This window comes from Octodon degus, unplaced genomic scaffold (genome assembly GCF_000260255.1).
Source record: "Octodon degus isolate 3935 unplaced genomic scaffold, OctDeg1.0 scaffold00349, whole genome shotgun sequence".
NCBI classification, from domain to species: Eukaryota; Metazoa; Chordata; class Mammalia; order Rodentia; family Octodontidae; genus Octodon; species Octodon degus.
In genome coordinates, this window is record NW_004524925.1 from 90,243 (window position 1) to 117,453 (window position 27,211).

Genomic DNA, 27,211 nt, shown 5'->3' on the forward strand with positions numbered 1-27,211 from the left:
CTTAAAAAGAAGTCTCCCTTTTGCTGAAATTTTTAAAAATGAAAACATGAAATTCTTTGTTCTACTATCAAAACCAAAACTGAAAAGAATATTAAATCAAAATAGATCCTGAATTCCTTACAGCCCGTTCCAAAAAACAAATTTTTATCAAGTGCTAGACAAAAATGTAATAACCATGAGTAAACAATCCTATAAAATGTAGCAAAGTGGCGGCCAACGATGCTACTAGAGTGCCTTAAAGGCAGAAATGCTAGATGGACAGTCCTCAATGGGTTGGAAACAACCGAGGTTAGATGCTGTTCTCAAAACACTAACATACGCCAATTTCTTCCAGTTAATCAATTACCATCTGCTAGCAGAGCCAAAGACTGAATGATGAAGATAATTTACACTAAATTACTTTGCAGAGACTAATAACTAACCCATTTGTGTGAAACCAATGGCCCAGAGAAATTCTGTCTTGGGAATTAACAGAAGTTTTTCCCGATCTCATGCAATGGCCCCATTTAGATTTGGTCAAGATCCTTGTTATTTCTTCTTATTGCTACCTGTACCTGTAATTTGTTTAACATTTTTCTCCTGTGTAAGACCCTAAGCCATGTAAGGGCAAAGACTTGTCTTGCTTGAAATTTCAATACTAGTAGTATTCTAGGACAACATTTGGCACATTAGTAATGGCTTAACAAATACTTAATGATTAACGGGATGATGTTTATGACCTAAGAGTCACAGGTGTAGGCTGTAGTGGTACACACCTGTCATCCCACCACTCGGGAGGCTGAGGCAGGAGGAGGTCAGCCTGGGCTACACAGTGAGCTCAAGGCCAGGGTGGATTACACACAGCAAGACCCTATCTTAAAAAAAACAAAAAATAAAAAACAAAGGAAAATAAAATTTATAAAATATTTTTAAAAAGAACCATAGGCAACCGGAACTTAAGCCAACCAAGGAATACTAACCAAAAAGAACATGTCAGTGTATAATACTCTTAAGAGCTTCAAAACTGAAGCACAATTGGAGAAAATACTTGGAAATATTAACATAAGCATTAGACAACTAATTTTTTCAGATTTTTAAAAATGTTTTTCGCATGCCCCATCATGCCTACTTTGACTTTTAAGATGTTTAAAGCATTCTCTGCAAAGAATGTTTAAAGCATTCTCTGCCATCCCACAATGAACAGGGTGATAAAAAGGCTGTACTGTCAGTTCGTGTGGCCATTAGCTGTGTTACTGACGTACGCAGCCTACGGGTTTAGAAAGCAGAAATAGTACTAAAATCCTGCTCAGTTTTCAGAGGCAAAAAATATAATACTTGTTCAATCTGAACAGCTAATGAAATTAATAGAAACCAGATCAATATGTGAAAATAAAAGCCTGGTTGGTGTAGAAACGGCAAGCAAAATAAATGTTTAAAAAACTACACACAGGAATATGTCTGGGTATGCAAATAGATGATTTACAGCTCAATTATGTCACAAACTCCTAAACAATCAGACATTAATTCTAAAACTTTTTGGTCTTAGGACCCTTTCTAGACCCTAAGGACCTTTTATCATTTATACTTACAATATTTATCATGTTAAAATAAAAATAGAAATTAAAGACTTTCCTTATTTAGAAGCAATAAAATGCTTATTATGGAAATATAACTTCTATGAAAAACATTAGGTAGATCTACAGGAGATCTATGCTCTTAACTCTTTACAAATCTCTAATTTCTGCTAGACCCTCCTATCTGTTCCATATTTAATCCACTGCAATATCATATGTTAAGTAGTCTCTGGAAAACTTTATCTAACTGTGAGAGAGGGAGAATGAAAAGGAAAAAATAGGTTCTGACAAAATTATGAAGAGTTTGACTTCATAGGACCCCTGCAAAAGAATTAGATCATCTAATTAGACTAGACTGGGGTCTGGTAAGGCATGCTGCAATCCCAGAACCTGGGAGGCTGAGGCAGGAGGATCATGGTGAGTTGAAGACCAGCCCGGGCTACAAAATGAACTGAAGGTCAGCCTGAACTGCAGAGCAAGGCCTTGTCCCAAAAAGACAAAAAGGAATGTCCTAATTAGACTAGACTTTTGAGAAGCTCTGTTATCACTGGGAAAGCAAAATAAGCAGGAGTTCATTGATGGGGGCTGTTTCTGTGCTATGAACGCTTACACGGCCACGCCAACATTTAGGTAGGAAGTTTCCCTTTACCTAATAAGACAATGGTAAGTAGAAAAGACAAGAAAGAAAAAGACAACAAGTAGGACCTCAGCCAATCACAAAGAGCAAATGGCTACTTGTTTTCTACTTTATTTATTTTGTGGGGTTTTTTGGTGGAACCAGGGATTGAGCTCAAGCCCTTGTGCTTGCCAGGCAAGTGCGCAAATGCCTACTTGTAAGCCTATCAAGTAAATTACTTTGCTCGTGCTTTCAGCCAAAGCCTGCTGATCAAAAGGACAGAGCAAAGCTCTCCACACCCCTTCTGATTTTGACTACTGCCTGAATCATTCTTTCCTCAATGAACTCTGTTAAATTTATTTTGTATATTTTTAACATCACTCTGAAGCATCCTGCACTACAGATGTAAGATCAAATTTCAACCTCAATCATCACAGACTGGGGCACATACATGGAAAGTCGGAAAATCTTTTGATTATTAATTACTCAAGGGAACTGAAGGGCAGAGGTACTGGGCTTTGTTTCCTGATCTGGTTAGGGAGCTGAAGGCCGTGCGGCCTTGGTGTCCACTGCATGCACACAACTCCCAGACCACTGTTTGGAAGAGCTGTCTCAAACTGGCTCACTACCTGACATCTGAAGGCAGTGTGGTTCCCTTGAGTTTCCAGGAGGGGTACTCTATTTATGTCTGTATAGTCATGTCTAGAATATGATTTTACAGGAATGTGTCTAATGTTTCCCAAAGCAAATGGAAACACATTTCTATAAAATTTCACTTTCTTCATCAAGGTCCTCTACCAGTATAAAGGCCAATGCTTTGTATGTTGAATTTATATTCTATCCTATAAGGTACACATCTTCTAGAGACACCTTTTCAGAAAGTCTAGACTCTTATTTTTCAGAAAATATACACATATTCATTTTAATACTGACTTCAACTAGTAATTAAGTGAAACATTGCCTCTTTTTTTTTAAAAAAAAGTTATCCAGATTATCTGTACTTTTCATGGAAAAAATGAAGGTGTTATGTAATTACATATGTGCAGATGGAACAAAACAGACATTCATGCAGAGACAGAGATAGTAATAACTGTGCAGTTCTTTGTAAATATAAAATATAAGACAAAACCCACTAAAATTAAAACAGAACAAAGCAAACCAGTCCTTCAGTAACTTCTCTGAAGTTGGCTGGGTAAGTGGTTTGAAGATGGTGACAGAGAAGGGAGAAACTCTGGGGGGTTACATGGAAGGCTCTTCCTCAATAGCTATGCCAATGGGCAAGCCACTGCGGGGAACCAGTTTACCTCCTGTAAAGGGGTCACACCAGATGAGCAACTTGGGGAACACAGGAATCAACTCAGACATTTTCAAAGAAAGATTCCTGAGTCCTTCCCTGAGAGGCTCTGGTTCAGCTCTGATATGGGGCTGGTGAAGTCTACACATGCAACTGTAGTGATTTAATGCTGACTGACTGTGAGCTCCTCTTTGGAAAATTGTGATCAAAATCAAAAATCCTCCCAAAGACAAAGTACTGCTGAGAGATCAGAAGCCCATAGTTCTCAAAGTGTGGGTGAAAATCCTTGAGGTCTCAAGATATCACATGGAGGTTTGAAAAGTGAACATTATTTTCATGACAACACTAAGACACTGTTTGCCTTTTCTGCTCTGTTGGCATTAAAAGCAGCAGCTGAGGAAAAGGGCCAATGCCTGGCCAAGAGCATGCAGCTCGAGGTGGGGTGCAAATGGCAACAGCAGTGACTGGATCTGTAGCAGTCAAAATCTTACAGGAAAAAGCCATTTAAGGCTGTCTTTGATAGGGGCCAGGGAGATGGCTCAGTAGAATAAGTGCTTGCTTGGCAAGCACAAGGGCCTGAGTTCAAACTCCGGTTTTGCCCCCCCACCCAAAAAAAGGATGCCTTTGATGAAGAGGCCAATCAACTTTTGAGAATATATCTTTCTACTATTAATGTGCAGCAAAAAGATAAGGACCTATAAATCACTTCTGCATACTGAGGTGTCTTGAGGAAAAGCACCATGTGGTTACCTGAGGTGAAAGCCAACTTCCTCTCACGAAGTACCATTTTCACTTCAAAGACTGCCAGACAAATGATAGTTATTTAGCATGCATTGTTTTCTCAAAAAACAGTAAATGATCTTGTCATTTCAAGAAGAGTAACAGGATTTGTTGCCAATGATAAAACTTGGCCTCAAGTCTATACAAGCGTGTGCATGTATTTGTATGCATGCCCATTTCTGGATTGGGTCCAGAAATTAAGTTTTGGGGCCCTAATGGTTTTTAGTTCTTTATAAATTCTAGAGAGCAGACCATGTATATGCACACACATAGATATATAATGAGTGTGTCTGTATAATTTTGGAAAATTTATATAATCACTAGATGCTAGTTAATCTTTAGGATTGAAAAACTTTTCTAATGAAATTGATACTGATATTAACAAATATAATTTTTCTTTCATTGGGTAATGAAATGTGTCAGTATTCGGAAGAGCTAACATATATTCTAAAGGTCTATTTATCACATTATAAAGTAGTGCTACAAATTCCTGCTATAATCTTTTCAAAGTGCAGCACAAAAATGATACATTTTAGTAAAGAATACAAAATTGTATGGTTATGTTTCGAGATTCCACATTACAAGTAAATTTCAGAAATTATCATTCATCAAATTCTAATGCAATATCCAAAAAAGCATCTGCAGTTACTTGAAAAGGCTATTAAAATACTCTTCCATTTTAATCATATTTTAGAATTACTTTTAAACTTTAAAAATACAAAACAGTGCTATTCTCCTTAAATGAAAAAAGTATTTGAGACAAAAGGATGAACTTTAAATACTAATAATGTTCTTCTATATAATAAATATTGATAAATACAAACAAAATCTCTTTGAGGTCCTCAGGAATGCAAAGGAGATCTGGGACCAAAAAATTTGAGATTTACTAGCAATGTGTAAACCACGAGGTGAGCACGCATTAAAATACGGAGAATGCAATCATAGGATGGAGAGTTTAGTCACTACACTGGCAGAAAAATATGCGCCAGGTAATTCTCATACAGCCAGGCTTAGAAACATTGAAACTATCACTCAATTCGATGGTGCTTTGGAAAAGCTGTTCATTGGTGACCCCTAGTGGCAAATGTGCTTTCTTAAAAAAACAAAACCAAAATAAAATGAGCTAGTATTGAGCCGATACAGCATTTCAATTTTCTAAAGGACTCCAAGGATCACTTTATGAATGGAGCCCCATAACACCAAGACACCATTACAAAACAATGTAATACAGGTGATGCTATGCTTTGGATAGGTTCAGAGGATGAAAAAGTGCACAAAAGGCACCTAGTCCAGAAAGATAAAAGACAGGACAGGGGGACAAGAGTACTCCAGTCAAAGAAAGGCAAAAGCTCAAAGAAAACTCAAAGGTAGAACAGACCATGACTTGCTCAAGATTGAACAGAGTAGCAGATACCAATTTTAGGAGAAGCCTGAGGAGTACCAGACGATACGCTAAGCTCATTGCCTTATTTTCCTCCATGCTCTCAACGCTGGAGATGTTACCTATCTACCAACTATACACTGTAATGCATAGAAGCCACTTAAGTATCATTTTTTTCTCTAAAGTGCTTTTAAAATCAGCCACTTTTGCTTAAGATTATTAGTTGTTTGAAGAATTTAAAACTAGAAAAGCTGCCAGGCATGTTGGCACACACCTGCAATCCTAGCATTTGAGAGGTAGGCTAAGGCAGGACGACTGCCATGAGTTCGAGTTATCCTGGACTACAAAACAACACAGTATCAAAAAAAAAAAGGAAGAAGTAGAAAAGCTACATTTTAAAAAAAAGATTTATTAAAAAATAAAATGGGTCAGATGTTTTTAAGACCTTCAGATAAGCTGGGAAGAAATAAAACTTCTAAATTAAACTCAATTTTAATTATAAACATATTTAAAACCTTGTAAATACCTTTCCCTTTTCCTAATTTCTAATTTTGGAATATAACCACACATGGAAGCCTAACAATTAAAGTAGGCAGAGTAGAAGTCTGAAGTCAGACATGCATCTGAACACTGGCCTCACCCATATTAACAGTGACTGACACATTACTTAACTTGAGGCATTGTTTGTACAAAGCTGGGACAGTATCACCTGCCTGGATTGTTATGAAGACACATGAGAACACCTGTATGTACACAAATTAGGCAGCAGGTGTGTCAGGCCCCTTTCCTGGTTCATCTATCTTTAATGTGTCTGATGGGCCTAACAGTTGGCCTTACTTTCTTTGATGCTGTTTCTGCAGCGCTGCCTCGGATAACTGGCCCTGAAGGATTAGCTTTCTTTGCTTATCAATGTCTCCTTCCATTCGAGCAAAAGCATGAGAGCCAATGAAAGACAGGTCCACTCCCAAGCCTTCATCCTCTTCTTCTTGGTTGTCTGTAACAAAAATACCACTATTAACAGAGAGCTTATGACAAAATGAGGCTGTAAATGACATGGACTGTGAGTGCCACAGAGAAATGGTGTGAGCTAAGAAACTGGGATCATGGTTATACTTTGGGAATGAAGAAATACGATTTATGCATTTGTAATCGTGAAATCACACCATGGTCACCTGGGTGTAAACTTCAGAAAGAAAGAATACAATGGGATCACCTACAAAAAGACAGAAAAAAGTGGACTGTCTTTTGGTTTAAACATGGCTCATGAGCATCTGAGACCACCTACACAGCACTATTTAAAGAGGGCGCATCTGGAGAACTGGACAGAAGCCCAGGCCCTTGGTCAGGTAATGAGCTCTGAACCCAGGCGGGACAGGATCACAGGCGACGACACAGCTACAGGATCCATCAACTGGAACTCAGCATCCTGGCTTTCTACCCTTGTCACACTAATCGTTTTGGTCCATAATTGTTCTCATGTTGGATTAGGAAGTAAACTTTCTGATCCACCCATGTAATTCTTATGAGTTTGGGTAGTAGAAAACTACTCCCTTAGAAACTGAGCATCCCTCAGTGGATGCCTTACTAGGGCTGGTAACTACAAAAACAGAAACAGAAAAACAAAATTTGGAACATGAAGAATTTCCCAAGGCAGTGCAATCACATGACTCCCAGTCGCATGGGCCATCAGCAGGGATTTCTTTACATCTGTTCCACTGGCACCCAAATTATGACAAGTCAACAACTTTAAAAGACTTGGTTTCTCTTAACGTTGTCCATGAGTGAGTCTTTAACAAAAACAAGTATGTATGTATGTATATGTGTGTGTCCAGATTTAACATTCTAATTGAAAATATTTATGAACACTGGGGCCTACTTTCTGAGCTACAAAGGCAAATCATCCTCACAGGAAAGGGAACCTATGCCCAGATGTGCTGCTTCAAATTGGTGCTGCTCTTCCCAAGTCTTTATTCTCACGGAACGTATCTCATAGAGGAAAAATGATATGCCCTGGTGGCTGTCACAAGTGTGAGGACTGGTAGGTAAATGATGCTGGCATTATTTCCATGACCTACCTCACTGGAGCCCCCCAGAGTGTGTGGCGAGCTGTCCAGCAAAGCCTGGCAAGACATGTCCATCCAAGATCATTTATAATTCCCTCCACTTGACCTAAGCCTCCTGCAGTGATAAGGGAGTGCAGTAACCTACAGCTTTTAAACTGGAGTGCACCTTGAACAGAAGTATTTACAGCAGGAATCTCACAGCAATTCCTAAGCTGCCGCACACTGCAGGTCTCAGAACTGAGCAAATAAGCCATGCCCGCACAGAAGGCATTCATGACTTTATATATTTTTTTATGTGTGAAGACCAGTAGAAGCTTTCATGCAGGATAGACTCAAAACAGCTTTCATTTTAACATGCTGTAGTATAAAATACAAAGAAATAAAGTTAATGTGCATAGGATTCTTGGTTTAGTATTTAATATTAACACGTCTTTTAGAGGGCACTGTTGCAAGTATTTAAAACTTTAGATGACAATTCGCTTGATTTGTCTCAACAATGTCCTGCTTGATAAAAACTTCGTTACACTTCAAATGTTATATCCACCTCGGAACCTCCACTGCCTAACACAGACTTGATGTAACAGCTGTCTACCTGTCCACCTACCTACCTACTTCGACATAACTATTTTTGAATTTGGAAAATAAATCTCAATAAGACTAGGATTCTGAAAACATCTAAAGTGCTCTTGCTTTTAGAGTCATGCTGATGGAGACATTTCTGCAGGTCAAGCTAAGCTTCCTGTGCCTGTGATGGCTAATGTTTCCTCAGTACCTTATCCTGCACTAACAGGAAAGGCAGAGCGCTAGGACTCACCCTCTGGAGCACCAGGCTTTTCACTTATTCTGATCTGCCGTTCAGGCACCACAGGCTCCCCCTCCGCATTTCCAATATCTGCAGGTAGATAGGGTAATGATCGACTCTCCTCCTTTAACGTCCTTGGGAAGTACAGAGGTAGCAGCTTTTGGTAAGTAGCCTGTGTCAGAAAAGCAAGGCATTCTGTGAAGAATAATGAAGTAATGAAGCAGCTTGAACAGCGCCCGTGCTGAGAAGACAGCGGCCATCCGGTCACACTGCTTGCTCTCCCGGGCCCTTTCTCGCCGGGTGTTAAGATCAGGACACTGCGAGCTGGACAGGGTGTTCATTCTGGCAATTCCAAGGAGCTGGACCCAGAACTCATTAAGTTCAGCTCCACCATTCCTGACCACAACCTCTTTCACTTACTAGACTAAATGAAACCCCCTTCACTATTAGAGAGGTCTGTCTTAAAACCCAGGTTGGATGCTATTTCCTTAACCTTACTGCATATTCAGGCTCCATTAACCCAGATTCAGATTTTTTTCTTTTTTAACATTCTATTGTAAAGGACTATTTCAAGTGCTTTCTTAGATTTTCAAAGAACAAAGTTAAATTTCATTCTAAAAAAGAAACTCATTCTTTAAAATCCACTCAAGTTTGTCCACTGCACTGCCTGTATAAATCCATAGTAGACAACAGGCATTTGGTTTTATTTTTCCTAAATCATGAGACATGTGGCTTTTTCACCATGCTAGAGATTATTTTATCATTATTCAGTATTATTCCAAACTATCATAAGAAAAGATGAAATTAAAATAGCAAGAAAACAAAAGAACAATGGGATCATACAGGACAAAGAAATCATTCAAGGACTCATTATCCTTCAGGGTTCTGCGCTGCGTATGGGATTGCATTATCTTCCACGTAGGGAAGACCGGAGATACCAATTCTATATTCTTTTCAAGAAAGAAGCTAAAGTATAATTCACATGACATAAAATTAACCCCTTGAAAGTAGTATATAATTCAGTAGTTACTATATTCACAAGGTTATACAATCATGACCACTATCAAATTTCAGAATATTGTCATTATCCATTAGCTCTCATTTCCTCTATCTCCTCTCCTTCCTCCAACCCAACAACTACTAATTTGTCTGTCTCTAGGGACTTACCTATTTTGCACATTTATACAAAAATGGGATAAAATATGCGGGCTTTTCTGTCTAGTTTGTATCATTTAGCATAATGCCTTCAAGGTTCATTGTAGCATGTTTTCATTTTTATAGTTGAGTAATACCTTATTATATGCATAAACTGATTTTGTTCATTAATCCAACATTTGAGCTGTTTCTGCTTTTTGGCTATAATGAATCATATTGCTATAAACATCTGCGTGCAAGTCTTTGTGTGGACATGAGGGTTTCTACTCTATATATACCATTAGAGCAGATCTGCTACATTAGATGGCAACTATGTTTAACTTTCTCAGGAAATTGTAGACTTTTTCAAAGCAGCTGTACCATTTTTACAGTCTCACCATGTCTGAGGTTTCCAATTTCTACATATCTTTGCCAACACTTGTTATCTGTCTTGGTAATTACAGCCATTCCAGGGAGCAAGAAGTGGTATATCACTGTGGTTTTGACTTGCGTTTCCATAATGGTTAATGTCTCAGAGCACCTTTTCATTGCTGACTGTTCATTTATATATCTTCTTTGGAGAAAGGTATATTAACCTTTTTTGCCCCTCATTTTCTCTATTTTATGGTCCTTTCACTTCTGGAAAAGCTTGCTGGCCAGACTGCCTCTGCCAGGGCCAGCTAATTCCTAAAGGTAGTAAAAACCTACTGGAGGTATAGTTTATGTGTGCAAATCAATCAATTCTATCCCTATTTTTCCTTCCCTAATTTACCAAAGTGCTGAGAGGTTATACAACTTCTTAAGGATATAGCACTGAGAAATAATAGAAGCTGAATTGCACAGAGCAGTCTCAGGCTAAGAAAGACTTAGTGAGGGCTGGGGAGATAGCTCAGCAGCCTAAGCACCTGCCTGGCCAGTGCAAAGATCCGAGTTCGATCCCCAGTACCATATGCCATGCTGGCCCCGGAACCACAGGCACACCGTGCTGGCCCTGAAACCAAGTGTGGTGGTGCATGTCTACAATCCCAGTGCTAGGAAGGCTGAGGCAGGAGGACCACTATGAGTCTGAACTGCATGTGGGAACCTGTGTCAAATAAAAAAATAAATAAATAAAATAAAAGCTTAGTAAGATTAAAATCTGATTTTGTAAAATGGCTCTGAATTAAGCTGAAACCAACTGAAGCTAACCCTAAAGAATAAAGCATGCAAACCTTGGCACTTCTCGGCATTAGCACTCAGCCCACTCTCCCGTTTCTAGGCCAGGAAGCCGGCAGAGCTCCCCCCGCAAGCAGGGGTTTTCCACCTAAGTGGCCCAGACACTAGGCACTCAGCTTACAAGGTAAGGGCAGCAAAGCGGAGCAGCTCCACAGGGTAAGAAGGCACTGGACAAAGGCAAGAGTCAGGCAGCAGAGCAACAGGAGTAAGAGGCTCCTGCTGACTTAGTTTCCAACACAGTTTTTCTCAATGAATGATAGACAGCAGGTGCCCTAGCCAAGTAAACACACAGATAATCAGGACATGTCTGCTGGACCGTGAGCAAGCAGATAATGGCAAGACACGGCAAACAGTGAGAGTAAGGTTTAAATGACGCAGAATAATTAACAAAATACCTCTTCAAGCTCAGAGACAGCAAATACTACTTTTTCAATGGTTTCCCCATGAATCTCTAGGAATCTCCTTACAGTACCTAAAGAAGAAAACAGAATGATTACACAATAAGAAATTGCTTATGCGTAAAGAATTCTGTAATGCGTTACTTCTCATTTCATCCAAGTCCACGTGCAGGGATCCCTTGTCAGAGAAACCCCCGATCCCCGAGACTATGCTTATGACAGCTCTTCTCTGATTTATTTTGCTCCACAGCAAGTCTCTTCACAAAGCCAAATATGGATTAATCTGCTTAATTGCTATATTATCCTGATTTTTTTCTATCAACTTTCTAATAATAAGGACCTTTTGTAGTTCTTAAATTACTGCAATTTCTCAGTCCTTTATAATGTCCATGCCCTCATCCTTTTAAAATATCACACGTGGTTTGTCAGCAGTGTTTATGTTCTCTACACATCTATATAATCTTAGCTCACTAATTTGCACAAATGCTGATAGGTTCAAAACTGTTACATTCTATCGCCTAAGAAAAACATCCGAATTACCTGCTCCCTACTGGACATGGCATCACAGACAACATACAGATCTCACCCTAAACCCGTCCAAGCCTGACCCCAACAGGCCCAAATCCTACCCTCCAGCGTCTCTCCTCAGTTCCTTACCTTAGTTACATGTCAACAACCTGACCAGAAGCTGGAATCCTGAATTTGCCTTCACCTCTCCCTTCACATGGTCCCCTCGATGTTTTAAATTAATTGCTAACATTTCTAACATCTATTTCTTTTCTCAGCTTCATTCATGTTCTCAATGCACACTGTCTTTTCACAATGAGCGATTAAATCTTGTCTTCCACTTCCATTTTTACATATTTACTGTTGCTTGAGCTATGTTCTTACATATTAAACATCTCTGATAGCTCTATACTGTGTAAAGGTGAAGATTTAAAGCTGCTAAATGACAGCCCAGAGGCTGACCCCAACTAACCACCTCTCCCTACGCTCCATGTGGCCCATTTCCAGTCATCCTCCTACATAGCTTGAGATCTAGCTAAATCTACTGTGCTCCTACACCAAAACAAGCCACTTGCTCTGATGCTGAGCTGCCTGTTGGTACTGCTGACCTGACTGCATGCCTTCCATCTCCATTCTCTACTCACACCATCAAGAGTCTCATCCTTTGGTGGAAACTGTGCTCTTCCCTGTGCTGCTCCTACCAGGCTGATTCTCAACTTGTGACAGTGAAGTCTGATTCATGACTCTTGGAAGGTAACCCCACCTTAATTTGAGTAGCCTATGTTTTTTGAACCTTCTTCTACATGTGAACTTCTCACAGCATTTTATAGCTTTCTGAAAGCCAAATATATCTACCATTAAAATTGCATTAAGTAAGGCCTAGTATAACTTAGAGATATGACATACACTCACTCAAAACTAACTAATAACTGAACTAACAATTTAAAGCTCTGCTTATATACTGATTTACTTGGTTAATCTTGTATTCCAAGAATCTACTAGATCACACCCATTTGTTGAAAGAACTCATAATTCTCCTTTCTTAGGTGATACACTTACTTTTCACTTTTCCCTCTATTCTACCGTGATTTTTTTCTTAAAGAATGAACTTTTAGGACAGGAATTTTTTTTAGCTTATATTCATTCACACTAAGTCTTAATGCTCACACATTAACAGTTTCTCAGCGTGACTGTGGTATTTCCCTTAGAAGATAAAGTACAATACCAAACAGTAACCAAACTGAACTCCTTTAATAGAGCGTATTTTAAAAAGCTGTATAAGAGGAAACAGTGCATCACTCTCATGTATAGTGCTAAGAGTAAGTTCACAAGATTCCTTTAAAGTTTTATATGTGCATGAGTCTTTACAAGCAGTCAGAATGGCATGTGCTTAAAAAGTACGGAATGCCCTCGAACTGGTACGAATGACATATGAGATGTTAGAGTCTCCAACAGGGAAACAGTAAGAACCAACACCTTCGTCTTACCATCACAACCTCTTGTATAAAGCACTGAGATTAGCACATAGAGTTACGCAAATTTTTGCTGAATGAACGATCTGCTAAATTTATTTCAATGTGGATTTTTCTTTAAGCATTTCATAATCATGGGACTATAATCCCAGTATTGGGGAGGCTGCAAACAGGAGGACCACTATGAATCCGAGCTGCATAGTGAGACTCTGTACCAAATACATAAATAATAAATACATAAGTAAATAAGAAAAAAAAGATAAAAAGTCTTGATAATGTTACCAGGTTTTAAATGAAACAGAGTAGATTTTTCTGTTATTGGGCTTTTTTTTATGTTACCAGAGATTGAACTCAGGACTTTGGGCTTGGCAGGCAGGTGCTTATGCCACTGAGCTATCTCCCTGGCCTGAAATAGAGCAAATTTTGCTAACAGGATAAAAAGAAAGCTTTTGACACGAAAGATTTTTATTTATAATACTATATTCGAACACAAAAGGGTACAAGTCATTTGTTTTCTAAATGTTTAAAAGTATTCAAGCAGAGGGTATCATTGTAGGGAGAGGGGTCTGTATATGACAGGTAAAAATAAACTAAGGGCCTCATTAGCTTTCTAGCCAACCCTGACTAGAAGGAATTAAAACTTTACTAGAGAAAATTTCCCTCAGAGGGAAGAAAATTTCCAAGGAGAGGGAAGAAAAAGAGAAATACCAGATGAAGAACACGAGATGGCACAGGGAGACACTAGCGACTTAGCAGAGAGGGAGCTGACAGGCAGAGCACAGAGCGAGAGTAGCCAAGGACATGGAGCTGAGCAACTGAGCCAGCTGTCCCTCTGCACCTCCAGCAGAAGGCAGGGGAAATGGGGGCCGGCTTACTAACTCAGAGGAAAGCTCTTATTCAATATACATATGTACAGATGTGCAACTTGGCATACACACACACACCAATACATAACCCTGTAACATATATATATATATATATATATATATATATATATATATATATGTAAAGAAATTTAAAGATCATTTAATATAGTTTCCCTCCCAAATAACGGCTGTTTTCCATACATCAGTGGCCACGGAACCTCTTTGTGAATGTTTCTAGTGACAGTAAGTTCACTAAAATACTATATACACATATACTACACTTACATGTATATACACACACATACTCACATACATAATATGACTATATTATCCACTCTAGGGTCATGATGCTACAGTAGATCCCACACAGCCCCTCCCTAACTCTGAGCTAAGCATAAATAAGGTGCCCCCTGGCCAACCAGCTGTCCACTCCAGAGCCAAGGCTCTGTCAAGTACAAATAAAACAGGCCACCAAAAGAAATGATATTACTTAGGAGTGCCCAGAAAATCCAATCAAATGATAATAAGAACCATGTAAGAGGAAGGGACTCTGACCTCCTATAAAAGCAGCTGGGAACAAAACCCACGGGTCCTCCCTCCATCTTTCTGGAGTCCCCTAAGCTAACCATCAGGGTAGCTAACTGTCTTCTCCTTTCTTTTCCTCTCTACAATTAAAATGTCTTCCTTTCCTTAAGCTTTGTCCCTCTAGTTCTGCACTGGTGTTGAGTTTATGATCTTGTGAGTTACCTGTCCCAGCAGAGCAGAAGGGTGTACTTGCCCCCACTCCACACCTCAAGAGACACTACTGTTACTTTTTTTGTCATTGCATTCAAAAATGGGATGTTATAATTTTACTGTAGATTAAAGGTGTAATAAATCAATTGGAACTTGACCAATATCAGCTAACTTGCCCAATTACTGAGCTATACATTTTTTTCCTGCCAATTAAGTGCCTAGAAACTGCTTCATCATAGTCTTCAACTGATTTGTCTGGGACCAGAGCTAGAGTTAGAATGGTAAAATTGGAACTAAAAATTAATCTTTTGACGCCTGATTCAGAGCCTTTTCTACAAAATGCTACTTCTTTAAATTCTAAGGCTGACAAGGTGAGGTTTAAGTCCACTGAGAGGATGTCAAGCTGCACTTATTCTACTGAGCTATCTCCCCAGCCCCCATGGCCAAAGGAATGGTATCCTGGCAGAAATTTTACATTTCTAAGAAATCCTTTACAAGGCACTCAGGTTGTAACACAATAACATCCCAATGAAATAGTTTTAACTCAAAATAATAAATTATCTAGTAAGTCAAATAGGTGACTAGCCTTGGGAGTCAGTAGGCTGCATATATGTGCTGTGTAGCTCTAAGAACATGATAAATATCTGTTTCTTTATTTGTACAATGGACACCACAATATCTAAAATACAGAGTTGAGAAAATTAAATGGAATTCATTTGCTCCTTTTAAAACACATATTGGGGGGCCAGGGAGATAGCTCAGTAGAATAAGGGCTTGCCTGGCAAGCACAAGGTCCTGAGTTCAATCCCCAGTATCATATTGGAGTAATACCATATGTTAAGCATTCTGACACATTTCTCAAGGAATATATATTGTATACACAAAGATGTATAAGCACTGAAAATAAAAAGACAAACAAATGAGATTCCTGCCCTTCAACAACATCAGCCTAATACAGTGCGTATGAACTGTAACTATGAAGCATACAGACTTACAATGAAATCTTTGACCAGTGAAGGATTTTAGTTACTAAAATAAACCTTTATTTTTTTGTAGTACTAAGGACAGACCCAAAGGCCTTTGCATTGAGTTGTATTATCAGCCCTTTTCTTATTTTTTGAGACAGGGTCTGATTAAGTTGTTAACGTTGCTCAGGCTGTGTTTAATTACATGTATACACTACTTGTCTGGCCAAATATGACTTTCAAGACTGAAAATAATTCTATATATTCTAATATTTCTTTAATTTTTAGTTGACAGAAGACTCTCAGCTCATCTTTAAACTCCAGAGAGAGAAAGGAAATTTAAAGATCGTTTAATATAGTTTCCCTCCCAAATAACGGCTGTTTTCCATACATCAGTGGCCATGGAACCTCTTTGTGAATGTTTCTAGTGACAGTAAGTTCACTAAAATACTATTTTGTTACAGCCCCTTCTACCTCAAATAACAATAAAATCTTCCTTGCAATTAATTGAGTTTTAGAGTTTGCCCTCTACTGCTGGAATTATCACTTACAACCCTTATAAGGACCTGCAAACTTCCTAAACTTGCATGCAATGTCTCTATTTATAAACAACTTTCTAGACAAAAGCCCACGGTCAATGTAGTATATGATAGTACCCTTCTCTGAGAACTGATCCTCTAACAGAGCAAGTCCACTTTGAGACCTCACCAGGCATTTGAATATAGGCATCTTCTGTTCTTCATGAAGGTAGTACCACTGATCTTGCAAGCTGTTCGCCCTTTACGTTGTCTCATGAGCTATAATATCCAAACTATACCCAAAACTCCAGATGAGTTTTGAGTCTGCATATAATACAGTGAGATCATGCCTCTCACCAGAGATCTGAACACTAATGCTTCTTCTGTTTTCATTCTGAGGATTGTACCCAGACCTACACGCACACTCTCCCCGTGCAACACACGCTCTTACCCAATATTGTATCTGGCCATCACATAGAGATATTTTTAGTCCTCTCAATTGTGTTCAGTCCTTTTTAAACCCAAATGCATGGTTTAATATTCAAATAGTACACTAAAAGCTACTGTTTACATCTTAAGGTGCTATACAAAAATGATATTATGAATCTGCTTGACTGCATGGCTGCAGTCAAGTTACCCAGTGTACTGGCCACACTTTCTAGTATGGTGTCACTTTTACACTTAATAAGTAAGTCTCTTAAGCCTGTATTCAAATGGATAAAAATATTAACTTGAGAAAGCAAATTGAGAGTTCCAGAACCTATCAATACATTTCTTTGTACCATGTCACGGTCATTTAGTCAAGTTTTCTTTGGCTGTGACTATTTAGTGATAAAAAGAATTGCTTTTCAGATTTCAAGACGCGCTTTATGTACCATATCTCCAGCATAACTTACGAAGTGCTATGTGTGTTGCATCCTCTAAGGGGTAACCTCGCTTTGCTGAATTGATGACACAGAATCCAACAGAAGACATCGACTGCTCTCTGCAACCAGCAGAAGACACAGATTATATTGCAAACATTTATAATACGTATAGAATAATAGATCACTAATTTTCAAGTGACAGCCAACTTCTCCTTTCCTACTTCCTCAACATGTTTACTATTAATAGACAAGCTAATTGTACTATATAGTAACTGTATGAATAGAAAACTTAATTATGCTCATTAGGGGAATATACATTTCAAGTAAAGATTGAAAGAAATACAAATAGATTAAAATCTCACGTCACCTAAATTGCCCCATGTCTACCGTCAGGTTTGAAAATATAATTAATTCTGATTGTGGGTCCCACTGAAATCATGTAAGTCCCTCAAAACTGATTTCCACAACTAGGCTCATCTTTTAATCCTTGGCCTTTAACAGTGTTTGGCACACTAGTCCTGGAAGTGAGGGCATCTTACTTTGCTAGCTGAAGTACGTTCCGGTAGCAGCTGTACAGGGAACTCTCAGCTGCTGTGCGGTAGCGGCTCTTGTACTTTGGCCCCACTGTGTGAATGATGAACCGAGCAGCTAGGTTAAATCCCTTCGTCAATTTTGCTTCACCTGTTCGGCAACCTGGGAATAAGAGAGACACACGTTAAGCCTGCAGGTATGCGGGAACACATCGGGTCGTAGCACTAAACAGAGAAAAGTATGTACACTTTTGATGTTTCAATTCAAAATATCAGTTGAACACAAGAATTTATCTCCATTCTTGCTATTTCTGTTTCTCTCAAAATGAAAGCGAAGCAATGCAATGAGCACAAAGATAGTGGGAAGCTTGAAGCAGGAAAGCATTTCCAGCTTATGAAGGTACGAAGTCAGTGGATGAGGAATGACTAGCTAAACAGTAGGGCAAGCTGCCTGCCTGCACAAATGGGTAACCAACATGAAGCAAGATCTAGACTAAGAGGCACTGTCAGATTGGAGACAGACTGCTTCAACTCAAGTCCTAAGTTCTCTCCATTCCTATTCTAGCATCTATGGCAGGTGCTTGGTCTCATCATGTCTTGTTTCTTATTTGAAGGGAAACTATTAGTATTTACCTCATGAGATTAAATGAGTCAGTACATGTAATATACAGACACATATTAGCTATTATTGCTATTACAATGCAAAGGCTCAGAAAGTGCAAGTTCTCAGTACTTCTGTAGCTATGCTGTAATATGAGACTAAACAAAAAAAGATGCAGGGGAGATGGGCTGGTGGTCTAAGCTGGCAAGCGCAAGGACCCGAGATTGATCTCCAGTACTAATGCCATGCCAGCCCTACACTGAGCTGGCCTTGAAACCGGGCATGGTGGTGTACACCTGTAATCCCAGCACTAGGAAAGCTGAGACAGGAGGACCACTATGAGTTCAAGCTGTGTGGCAAAACCCTGCACCAAATAAATACATTTTAAAAAATAAAAGGACATTAGGGTTAAGAAGTTTGTATGAAATCAAATGCACAACTTTCCCTCCAGCTACCACATGAAGGGGATGATTTCTCTAAGACCAAAGGATCAAAGAGGGAGTTTATTCTCCTCTCACAGCAAAAATTTGGTTTCTTGATCAGACAACACAATTCTTTTGATTTTACTTTTTTCAAAGAGTCAACAGTGTATGTATTTTTGTTCAAATTCTAGCATCTTTATTAGATTATAAAATAGATGTCAGTTTTAAATGGCAGAATGTGGAAAACAAGATTTTATACTGGGATTAAATTCAGAGCTTTTCTGCACTGAGCTATATCCTGAGTCTTTTTCAATTTTTGGGATGGGGTCTTGCTAAGTCACTAAGTTGCTCAGACTGGACTTAAATTCACAATGCTTCTGCCTCAGCTTCACAGAGGTACACACTACTGTGCCCAGCCTGAAGTTCACATATTCAATGCATAACATAAATGTTACTCATTTTTTGAATATAATATTTTCTATGAAATGGGAAGATTCAATCTCACAATATTCCATTTGGCTGAAATAATTGTAACAGAAGGATAGGTTGGTAATTTTAAAAAATTAAAGCAGATAAGGGCAATAGGATTCTGAACCAGAAGACCTCTTCCTATTCACATTTCCACAGCAATAGTCAATTTCCATCTCAGAAATGTACCATTGTGTCCAGGAGATATGTATAAAGAAACTGTCCTGAATGTCAAAGTGTGATGAAAATTCCTCTGTCAAGGACAACTATTTTACAAGGCTCATGAGTACAAGCAAATATAGTCAGGGAAACACAGCAATGATGGAATGGCTACAATAACTGTCACTTTAAAATTCAAAAACACAACAAAAAGTTTTACAGGCAGTAAAACCTCAAGGTTCAGCTTTTATAACACCTAATGCAGCTTTCAAAAACTGTTTTATTGAATTCTAACAGAAGGAAAGAGTTATATTTACATAATTTTCTCCCCTAAAAACAAAATTTTCTTCTTTGAGGTAGAGAAACATAACAATAAATGATTCCTAGGGAATAACATACCTAAGAAAATTGACTTACCTTTCAGCTTCTGTAGGTCTTCCTTCAAATCAGGCCCTGCAAGCATGAAGATACTTTCGGACACAGGGTTCTTATCTGTGAGGCTTTCATTGCTGGTATTCACAATGGCCGTGCAGTTCAATAATGCCACATCACCTTTCCTGAGTAAGCAAGGAGAAAGTGTGGGCAAGAAGAGGTACAACAACTAGTTTATAATTCTTTCAAAACATTTTAACTTGGCCTCTTTTGCAAGTTGGTTTTGCTTGCCAACTAGCTAACCACAGAAGAAATTTTATGACTAACAAATGTATGTATGTATGTATATATGTGGTGGTTGCAGGGTTTCACTATGCAGCTTGAACTCATGGTGATCCTACACCTTTCAGCTTCCCCAGTGCTGGGATTATGGGCGTGCTCCACTGAGTCTGACTCTGCAGGACAGCTCAGACCGCCCTGGGGGCAAGACTGGTATGGCATGTGGTGCCGGGGATCGAACTGCAGTCCCTGAGCTTGCCTAAGCTTACCTAAATAGGCTCTTTAGTTCGTTGAACTATCTCCACAGCCCCTGACTCACAAATTTAATCTGGCCTATCTGATACAATTTTAATGCAACTGTTACCTCCTGAAATTCATAAAATGATTTATGTCACACATTTGTTCATTACCTGTTTTTCTGTTGTAACAGAAAGCTTACAAAATTGAAAGTGGTTGCTTTAAAAAACTTAGAAATGGGGTTAGTCATAAAGGTAAAGAGAGGAAACAACATCAATTTCCATTAGCAAATGAACTGATAAACATAGTATAGCCAAACAATGGAATATTATCAGCCCTAAGAAAAAATAAGGCACTGATTCATACCATATTCAATATAAGTCACAAAAACTTTATATATGTTACTGAATTTCATTTACATGAAATGTCTGAAATAGGATAATTTAGAAAGACAGAGGGCAAACTGAAAATACAAAGTAATCTATAGTGATGGAAAAATCACTGGTAGTTTAAGGATGTGAAAACACAGGGAAGGACAAGAGGGAAAGACTGCAAAGTCTACAAACAACTTTTGGAGACAATGGATATTTTCACTATCCTTGCGACAACTTTATAGACACAGATGAAGGCTAGTACCTAACACACTGTACACTTCAAATTAGCTTATGATATATCAACTACATCTCCATAAATTTATATAAAAATGCAAAACAATGTTTAATGCTAGGGTTCACAAAAAAGAGTTTAGAGGAAAGCATGAGAAAACGTTATTGGATGATGATATATTTTCAAAATTTACCAAAGAACCACTTTTCCATTGATAACCTTATTATAGAGAAAAGGTGATCTAATAAGATTTTCCTGAGATGTTTCAGCTGTGGTCTCAGAAGCATTTAATTCCTCTTCACAGGAGTCAGCCCAGCTGAGCAGAGTATCCACGTCCACGAATTGGGACGGTGCGCCCAAGGGATCCATGGGATGAGAATTTCAGCTCTTTCCCCAGATTCCTCAGCAATTTAATAATCCCTTGAGAGTTGAGCTTAAAAGAAAAGAAAGAATTTTAAGAGAAGCAAAGACATTACCTCAATTCTACTACACAACACTTGTACTGTGAAATGTTTCAATAGTATACTCCTTAAGTCATTGTAAAAGTCCACTAACAATAATGGAGAACAAAGAACTACTACATCTTTTCTAAAACAGGAACACAGGGGGATTATTTAAGCAAAAATTCTTTTCCAAGAATCACAGCCATTAATAATCACATGGCCCATGAGTTGGACCTCTTGGAAATAGAACTATTCATTCAACATTCACCGAATGACCACTACTTAAAAGGAAAAAAAAAAGTGTTAGGAGCTGCAAGATATCCAAAGGCACACAACGTGTAATTTAAAGAGCTCAGTTTGATAATGTAATGTGGAGAATGTACTGAGACAGTGAGAACTGTGAGAAGTGAGCTGGTAACTATGATCAAATGGTAATAATAAATGTTTCAACTAAGTAACAAGTAGTGCAGAGGACCCACGGATTAAAGAGGTAACATTCAAAGGAATACCAAACTGAATCTGGCAATTTATAGGATATAGTTATGCTGTAGGCAGCTGAGTTAGACAGAAATAATACAGGCAGTCAGGGCGAAGCCCTTGAAGGAGCCAGGATGGAAAACAAGATATCTTGCAACTGTGGGAGAGGTAAGACTACTCTGCTGTGGGCCAGACTTCAAGACCAAAGATCAAACAAATGCTTACCTGTCTAAAGATAAGCGCCTGGGATTGATAATCATCTTGAGGAAGCCAGAAGAGTCACTAACCTAACCTGGTACAGGAGATGCCCCTATTCATGTCCCTTGCTACTTGACTTTCCCATTTGGTCCTGGATTTAATCAATTTCACCTGACCAATTGTGTTTGTAATCTTATTGGTCGACCAGTTTTGTCCCACCTTAAGTGAGTTCCCATGTTTTCCACCTTAGACTCAGCTCATGGTTTTGTTCTGTAAGAATCCCCAGAAATGGCAGATTCCTGGGCAACCCACTTGGGTCTCCTTCTGTCCCTCTCTTGGATAGAAGCTTTCTCTCCCTCAATAAATAAGTTCTGCTCTTAACTTCCATTGTTCCGAAAATTCATTCTTCAGTTTTAGAGAACATGAACTCATCTCAGATATCTTTCAGGTTGGGAGTTTCATTCTCCTTTATCAATGGGAAATTTCAGCAGGCAAAACGATTATTCAATTTGCCAATAAATCCCATAACTTTCTGTAAAATAGATCCATTCATCCAATAAATTCTCATAAGCATCTATGACATATTAAGTACTGTTCCAGCCATGAGGGCTATATGATAAATAAGAGAAAGTCTCTCCCCTCCAGGACTAATGTCAATGGAGAAGACATGGTACAGAAGCAAAGAAGAATCTAACAGAATGACTGGAGGCAAAAAATAATAAAAGAGAAAAGGTGACGATACCTGAACAGAGAAGAAAAGTGAAAAAAACAAGAAGTTCTTGGCAGTGTTTTGGGCTGAATGAATACAAGTGCAATAGCCAAAAGGGCAGGAAGGACTGTGCTGTACTACAGCAAGAGCCAAGAGGTCCATGTGGCTAGAGTGACATGTGCTAAGTAGAGGAGCAGGTGGGGAGGTGGGCCAGCAGGGACAGATCTGATGATACAGTTTGTAAGCTAAGCTAAGCAATTTAGATCTTACTGTAAATATAAGTGGAGGCTACTAGAGGTCCTTGATCAAAATAATAACTAAATATAATTAGTATTCAAAAATCTACCAGATACAATAAAATAAAGATGGGGGCAAGAGCAGAAGTGGATCAGTAGAGAAAAACAAACTCTACTGAGACAATGGTGATGAGAAATGTTAGGTTTAGAATGTACTTTTTAAAATATATTTAGTACAAGATCTATAAGGTCTCATAACACTGATAGCACTCCTAGTGATCCTCCTGTTTTTAGCCTCCCAAGTGCCAGGATTACAGGTGTGTGCCACACCCAGCTTCAGATGCTGTCACAGTGGGGGGGTGGGAGACCTGCATGGCATGTGATGTGGTGGATCAAACCTTGGTCCCTGGGCCTGCCTAAGTAGGTGCTTTGGTCTGCGGATCTATCTGGTGGGCCCTCAGAATGTACTTTTTTAAAGCAGCGTCAACAAGAGTTGATATAATATATATAGGTAAGGGAAAAGAGCAGAATCAAAGATGATTCCTAGATTACTTACTGATTCTGAGGGTGGCAGTGCTAATTATGGAGAAGAGGAAGACTGGAGTAAATTGCGGGGTACGGTGATATTGAAGATTTTTTTCCCCCTTACCCTTTCTGGGTGTGCTAAGTTTGAGACAATCATTATGCAGTGCAGTACTTATGCCAAACATAAAACTAGCTACATGAGGTTAGAGCTAAGAGAACAAGCTGAACTAAAGATATTTAAACCTGGAACTCTCAGCATACAGATGATATTCAAAGCTACACAAATTGTACAAGATAACGTAGAGAGTAAGTTCAGACAAGGAAAAGAGTTCCAAAGCATGAATCCTCAGCAAAATTTAGAGCTTATAAGAAAAAGAAGACAGAAACAGACACAGGAGCACTGATTAGAAAGGAAGGAAAACCAGGAAAGTGTGGTAGCCTAAGACAAAGTGAAGAAATATTCAAAGTAGGGGTGCTTGAGAAGAAGCGCTCACATTAAATGTAAGCCTTCAAAGAAGTATTTAGCTGATGTTTATTTAGTTCATCCAATCTGCCTTTGAAACTGGACATAATGACAAGTTTTACTGATGTACTCCAATTATTCACACAAACAGAAAAGAGAAGAGATGAAGGGTATACTCATCACAGTTAAGTGGCTCAGTCAGACTCAGTGAAATGAGGCTTTGAAGAAATTTATAATCTCAAAAATAGGTGGATTTTTTTTTTTTTTGATGCCAATGACTCATGTGAAAAGTTCTTAACCATACTGCTATAGGCAGCTGAATTAGATAGAAATATTAGGCAGTCAGACAGGGTCACAGGCCCTCAAGGAGACAAGATGGAAGACAAGGTGACTTTGCAACTTGGAAGAAACAGACATTCTCATATGGGCCACACCTTAAGACAAAAGAGGAAAGAAATACAGCTACATACTTCCCTAGGGATGGGCATCAGGCACTGACATTCTAAAGAGGTATCAATGCCTTGAAAGAGCCCAAATGAGTCACTAACGGAACCCCCAACAGGAAGAGACCTTGTCCTGTATTGATGCCTGCTTGCTACTAGACTTGCTTCCTCATTTGATACAGGATTTAATCAGTTTTACCTGAGCAAAGGTGCTTGTAATCTCATGGGTTGACCACAGTTTTGTTCCACCTCATGCCCACTTAAGGGAGTTCCCAAGCTGTGCACCACCTCAGACCCACTTTACTGCACGGTTTTACACTATAAAAATCCCTGGAAGAGACAGCTTCCTGGGGACAACCTGTTCGGCCCCCTTCCTGTCGCTCTCTTGGACAGGAGCTTTCTTTTCCCCAATAAATATATTCTGTTCATAACCTATTTGTTCCTAAAATTCCTTCTTTGGTTTTAGAGAACATGAGCTCGTCCCAGATACCTTTCAGGTTGGGAGATCATTTTCTCCCTATCATGTGAAGGTCGTTCACCCCAGATCAGTTTTTCTCCCTGTGTCAATAATGTATTTGAAAAATCCCAACAATTCATACCTAGTTTTAAGTTTGATAAGTTGAATGCTAGCTTTCAGAACAAAATTCCCTGCTAAAGTAACTTGTCTTTCTGACTCTAAGTAACGTCCACTTACAAAACCTTTGAAATGCATCAAAAAATTAAACAGAAGGAAAAAAACCCTAAAGTTTAGTAGTTCTTACCTGATTCTGTGATAGGTAAAATCACTGAATCTAGATCCTTTACTACTTTAAGGTAAAGAATTGACTATTTCCATATTCAATATATAATGTGACAGGAGTAATATGGTGCAATGTAAGAGCTTGGGTTCTGATATCAGAAGACTGAGTTTAGATCCAGGACTCAATAGTTGTGTTATGCTTGACTCTAAGCCAGAGTTTATTTCTAAAGTAGGTTTAATTAATTCTTAGGGTTACTATAAGGATTAAATATGACAATCTGTGTCAAACTACATAGCAGAGTGTCTGGCACAAAAAAACAAAGGACACTGAAAGCTATTTGTGGGGCTGGGAAGATGGCTCAGTAGAATAAGTGCTTCCCTGGCAAGTGCAAGGGCCTGAGTTCAATCCCCAGTTTCGCAAAAAAAAAAAAAAAAGATATTTGTTACAACCTTTCAGAGTCAATTTAAGATATTTCTGCACAAGTCTTAGGATAAAGTTTTATCATACTTGTGACAGAAACCAAAATCGTCACTGTCAGGACTTAAATGTTCTCCAAACAAAAAAAAACACAAATTGCTGAGTTAAGATATCTATTTCAAAATCATGATGACTTCCTTTGTAAAGAGATTTGTTAATCCCTAGATAAACCCAACATCTGTTTTCTCTGATTCTGTTCTCGCCCACTAAAACAAAAAAAAAGTCACACAATCAGCAAACCCAAGTGCTGCCAAAACCAATGTATATTTTCCTCCATTACCCGTGCCCTCTGTACACAACATTCAGCAGACATTTCAATTATTCCTGGTGGACTCTGTGATTCTACAGTTTCTTTTTTCTTTTTTAAATTTTGTATTTTTAGGTAAGGGTCTACAGGGTGTTCAGGGTCTCAGTACTAGATCGGACTCATAGTGAGCTGCCTGCTTACAGCCTCCTAATGATACAGGTAGAAAAACTGGTCTCGGGTGGGTGACCACCAAACCATATAGGGAACCTCCAAATGACATAGAGAAAAACGATCTCTGGACCTGACCTGCATGAGTTCGTGTTCTCTAAAACCGAAGAATGAATTTTAGGAACAAACGGAGGTTATGAGCAGAATATATTTATTGAGAGAAAGAAAGCTCCTATCCCGAGAGAGGGACAGGAGGGGGGCCCCAGCGGGTAGATTCCTGGGGCAGCTGTCTCTTCCAGGGATTTGTATAGCGTAAAACCATGTGAGGCTAAAGTAGAGAGAATGGGAATTGGCTTAGGTGGGCAGGAGGTGGGACAAAACTATGGTCAACCAATGGGATTGCAAGCATCATTGCTCAGGTAAAACTGATTAAATCCAGTATCAAATGGGAAAGCGAGTCACGTAGCAAGCGGGCATGAATATGGAACAGGGTCTCTCCCTGTTGGGGGTTGGGCTAGTGACTCATTTGGGCTCTTTCAAATTGATTGATACGATTTAGAATATCAATCCCTAATGCCCATCCCTAGGGAAGTAGGTAGCTGTGCTTCCTCTTTTTGTCTTGGTCTTGAGGTGTGGCCCTTATGGGAGTGTCTGTCTCTTCCCAGTTGTAAAGTCACCTTGTCTTCCATCTTGTCTCCTTGAGGGCCTGGTCCTGTCTGACTGCCTATCATATTTCTGTCTAACTCAGCTGCCTGCAACACTAAGACCTGGAATTACAGGTGTGCACCACCACTCTCAGTCTCAATCACTGTCTCATGGGCCCTGGGGGTGGGGCTGGCATGGCAGGCCCAGCGATACAGCAACCACCCCTGCGCCTGCTTGCAGAAACTTTAATCCACTGAGCTATTTGGCCGGCCCTTACCACAAAGTTTCTTGGTAGGCAGTCTCTAGGACATCCTTCAGTGACACCAACTCTTGGCATCCTCGCTGTGTGCAGCTGCCTCTTAATGAATGCGGTTAGCCTAATTAACCAATTGGATTCTGCAGAAATAATGGTGTATGACTCCTCCAAAAACGTGTCATAAAAGACTTTGTGACTTCTCCCTTACTGTTTCTTAAAACTGCTCTAAAAAAGCTAGCCCCTTGGTGAGGACACTCATGTGGCCATGGAGAGGGCCACCAGTGTCAACTGCCACCATGTGAGCCAATCACAGTGGAAGACGATCCTCCCTCAGTTGGTTTTAAA

At 39.1% G+C, this 27,211-nt stretch overlaps 1 protein-coding gene across 6 annotated transcripts in view; it reads right to left on the reverse strand.

Annotated features, from left to right (window-relative positions):
• Gdap2 (ganglioside induced differentiation associated protein 2) overlaps window positions 1–27,211 on the reverse strand; it is a 47,305-nt gene that overhangs the window by 15,280 nt on the left and 4,814 nt on the right. For 5 of the 6 annotated variants that reach the window (XM_004648038.2, XM_023708317.1, XM_023708319.1 and 2 more), the window contains exons 2-8: window positions 21,033–21,272; window positions 19,763–19,902; window positions 17,705–17,858; window positions 17,196–17,284; window positions 11,234–11,310; window positions 8,502–8,661; window positions 6,462–6,618 (exon numbers count right to left, since the gene is read on the reverse strand). In XM_004648038.2, coding sequence (XP_004648095.1) covers window positions 6,462–6,618; window positions 8,502–8,661; window positions 11,234–11,310; window positions 17,196–17,284; window positions 17,705–17,858; window positions 19,763–19,902; window positions 21,033–21,208 — 953 coding nt within the window. In that variant the 5' untranslated portion in view covers window positions 21,209–21,272. Of the gene's footprint in view, window positions 1–6,461; window positions 6,619–8,501; window positions 8,662–11,233; window positions 11,311–17,195; window positions 17,285–17,704; window positions 17,859–19,762; window positions 19,903–21,032; window positions 21,273–27,211 lie in introns of those variants that run through there. The other variant, XM_023708316.1, reaches the window with a different exon arrangement.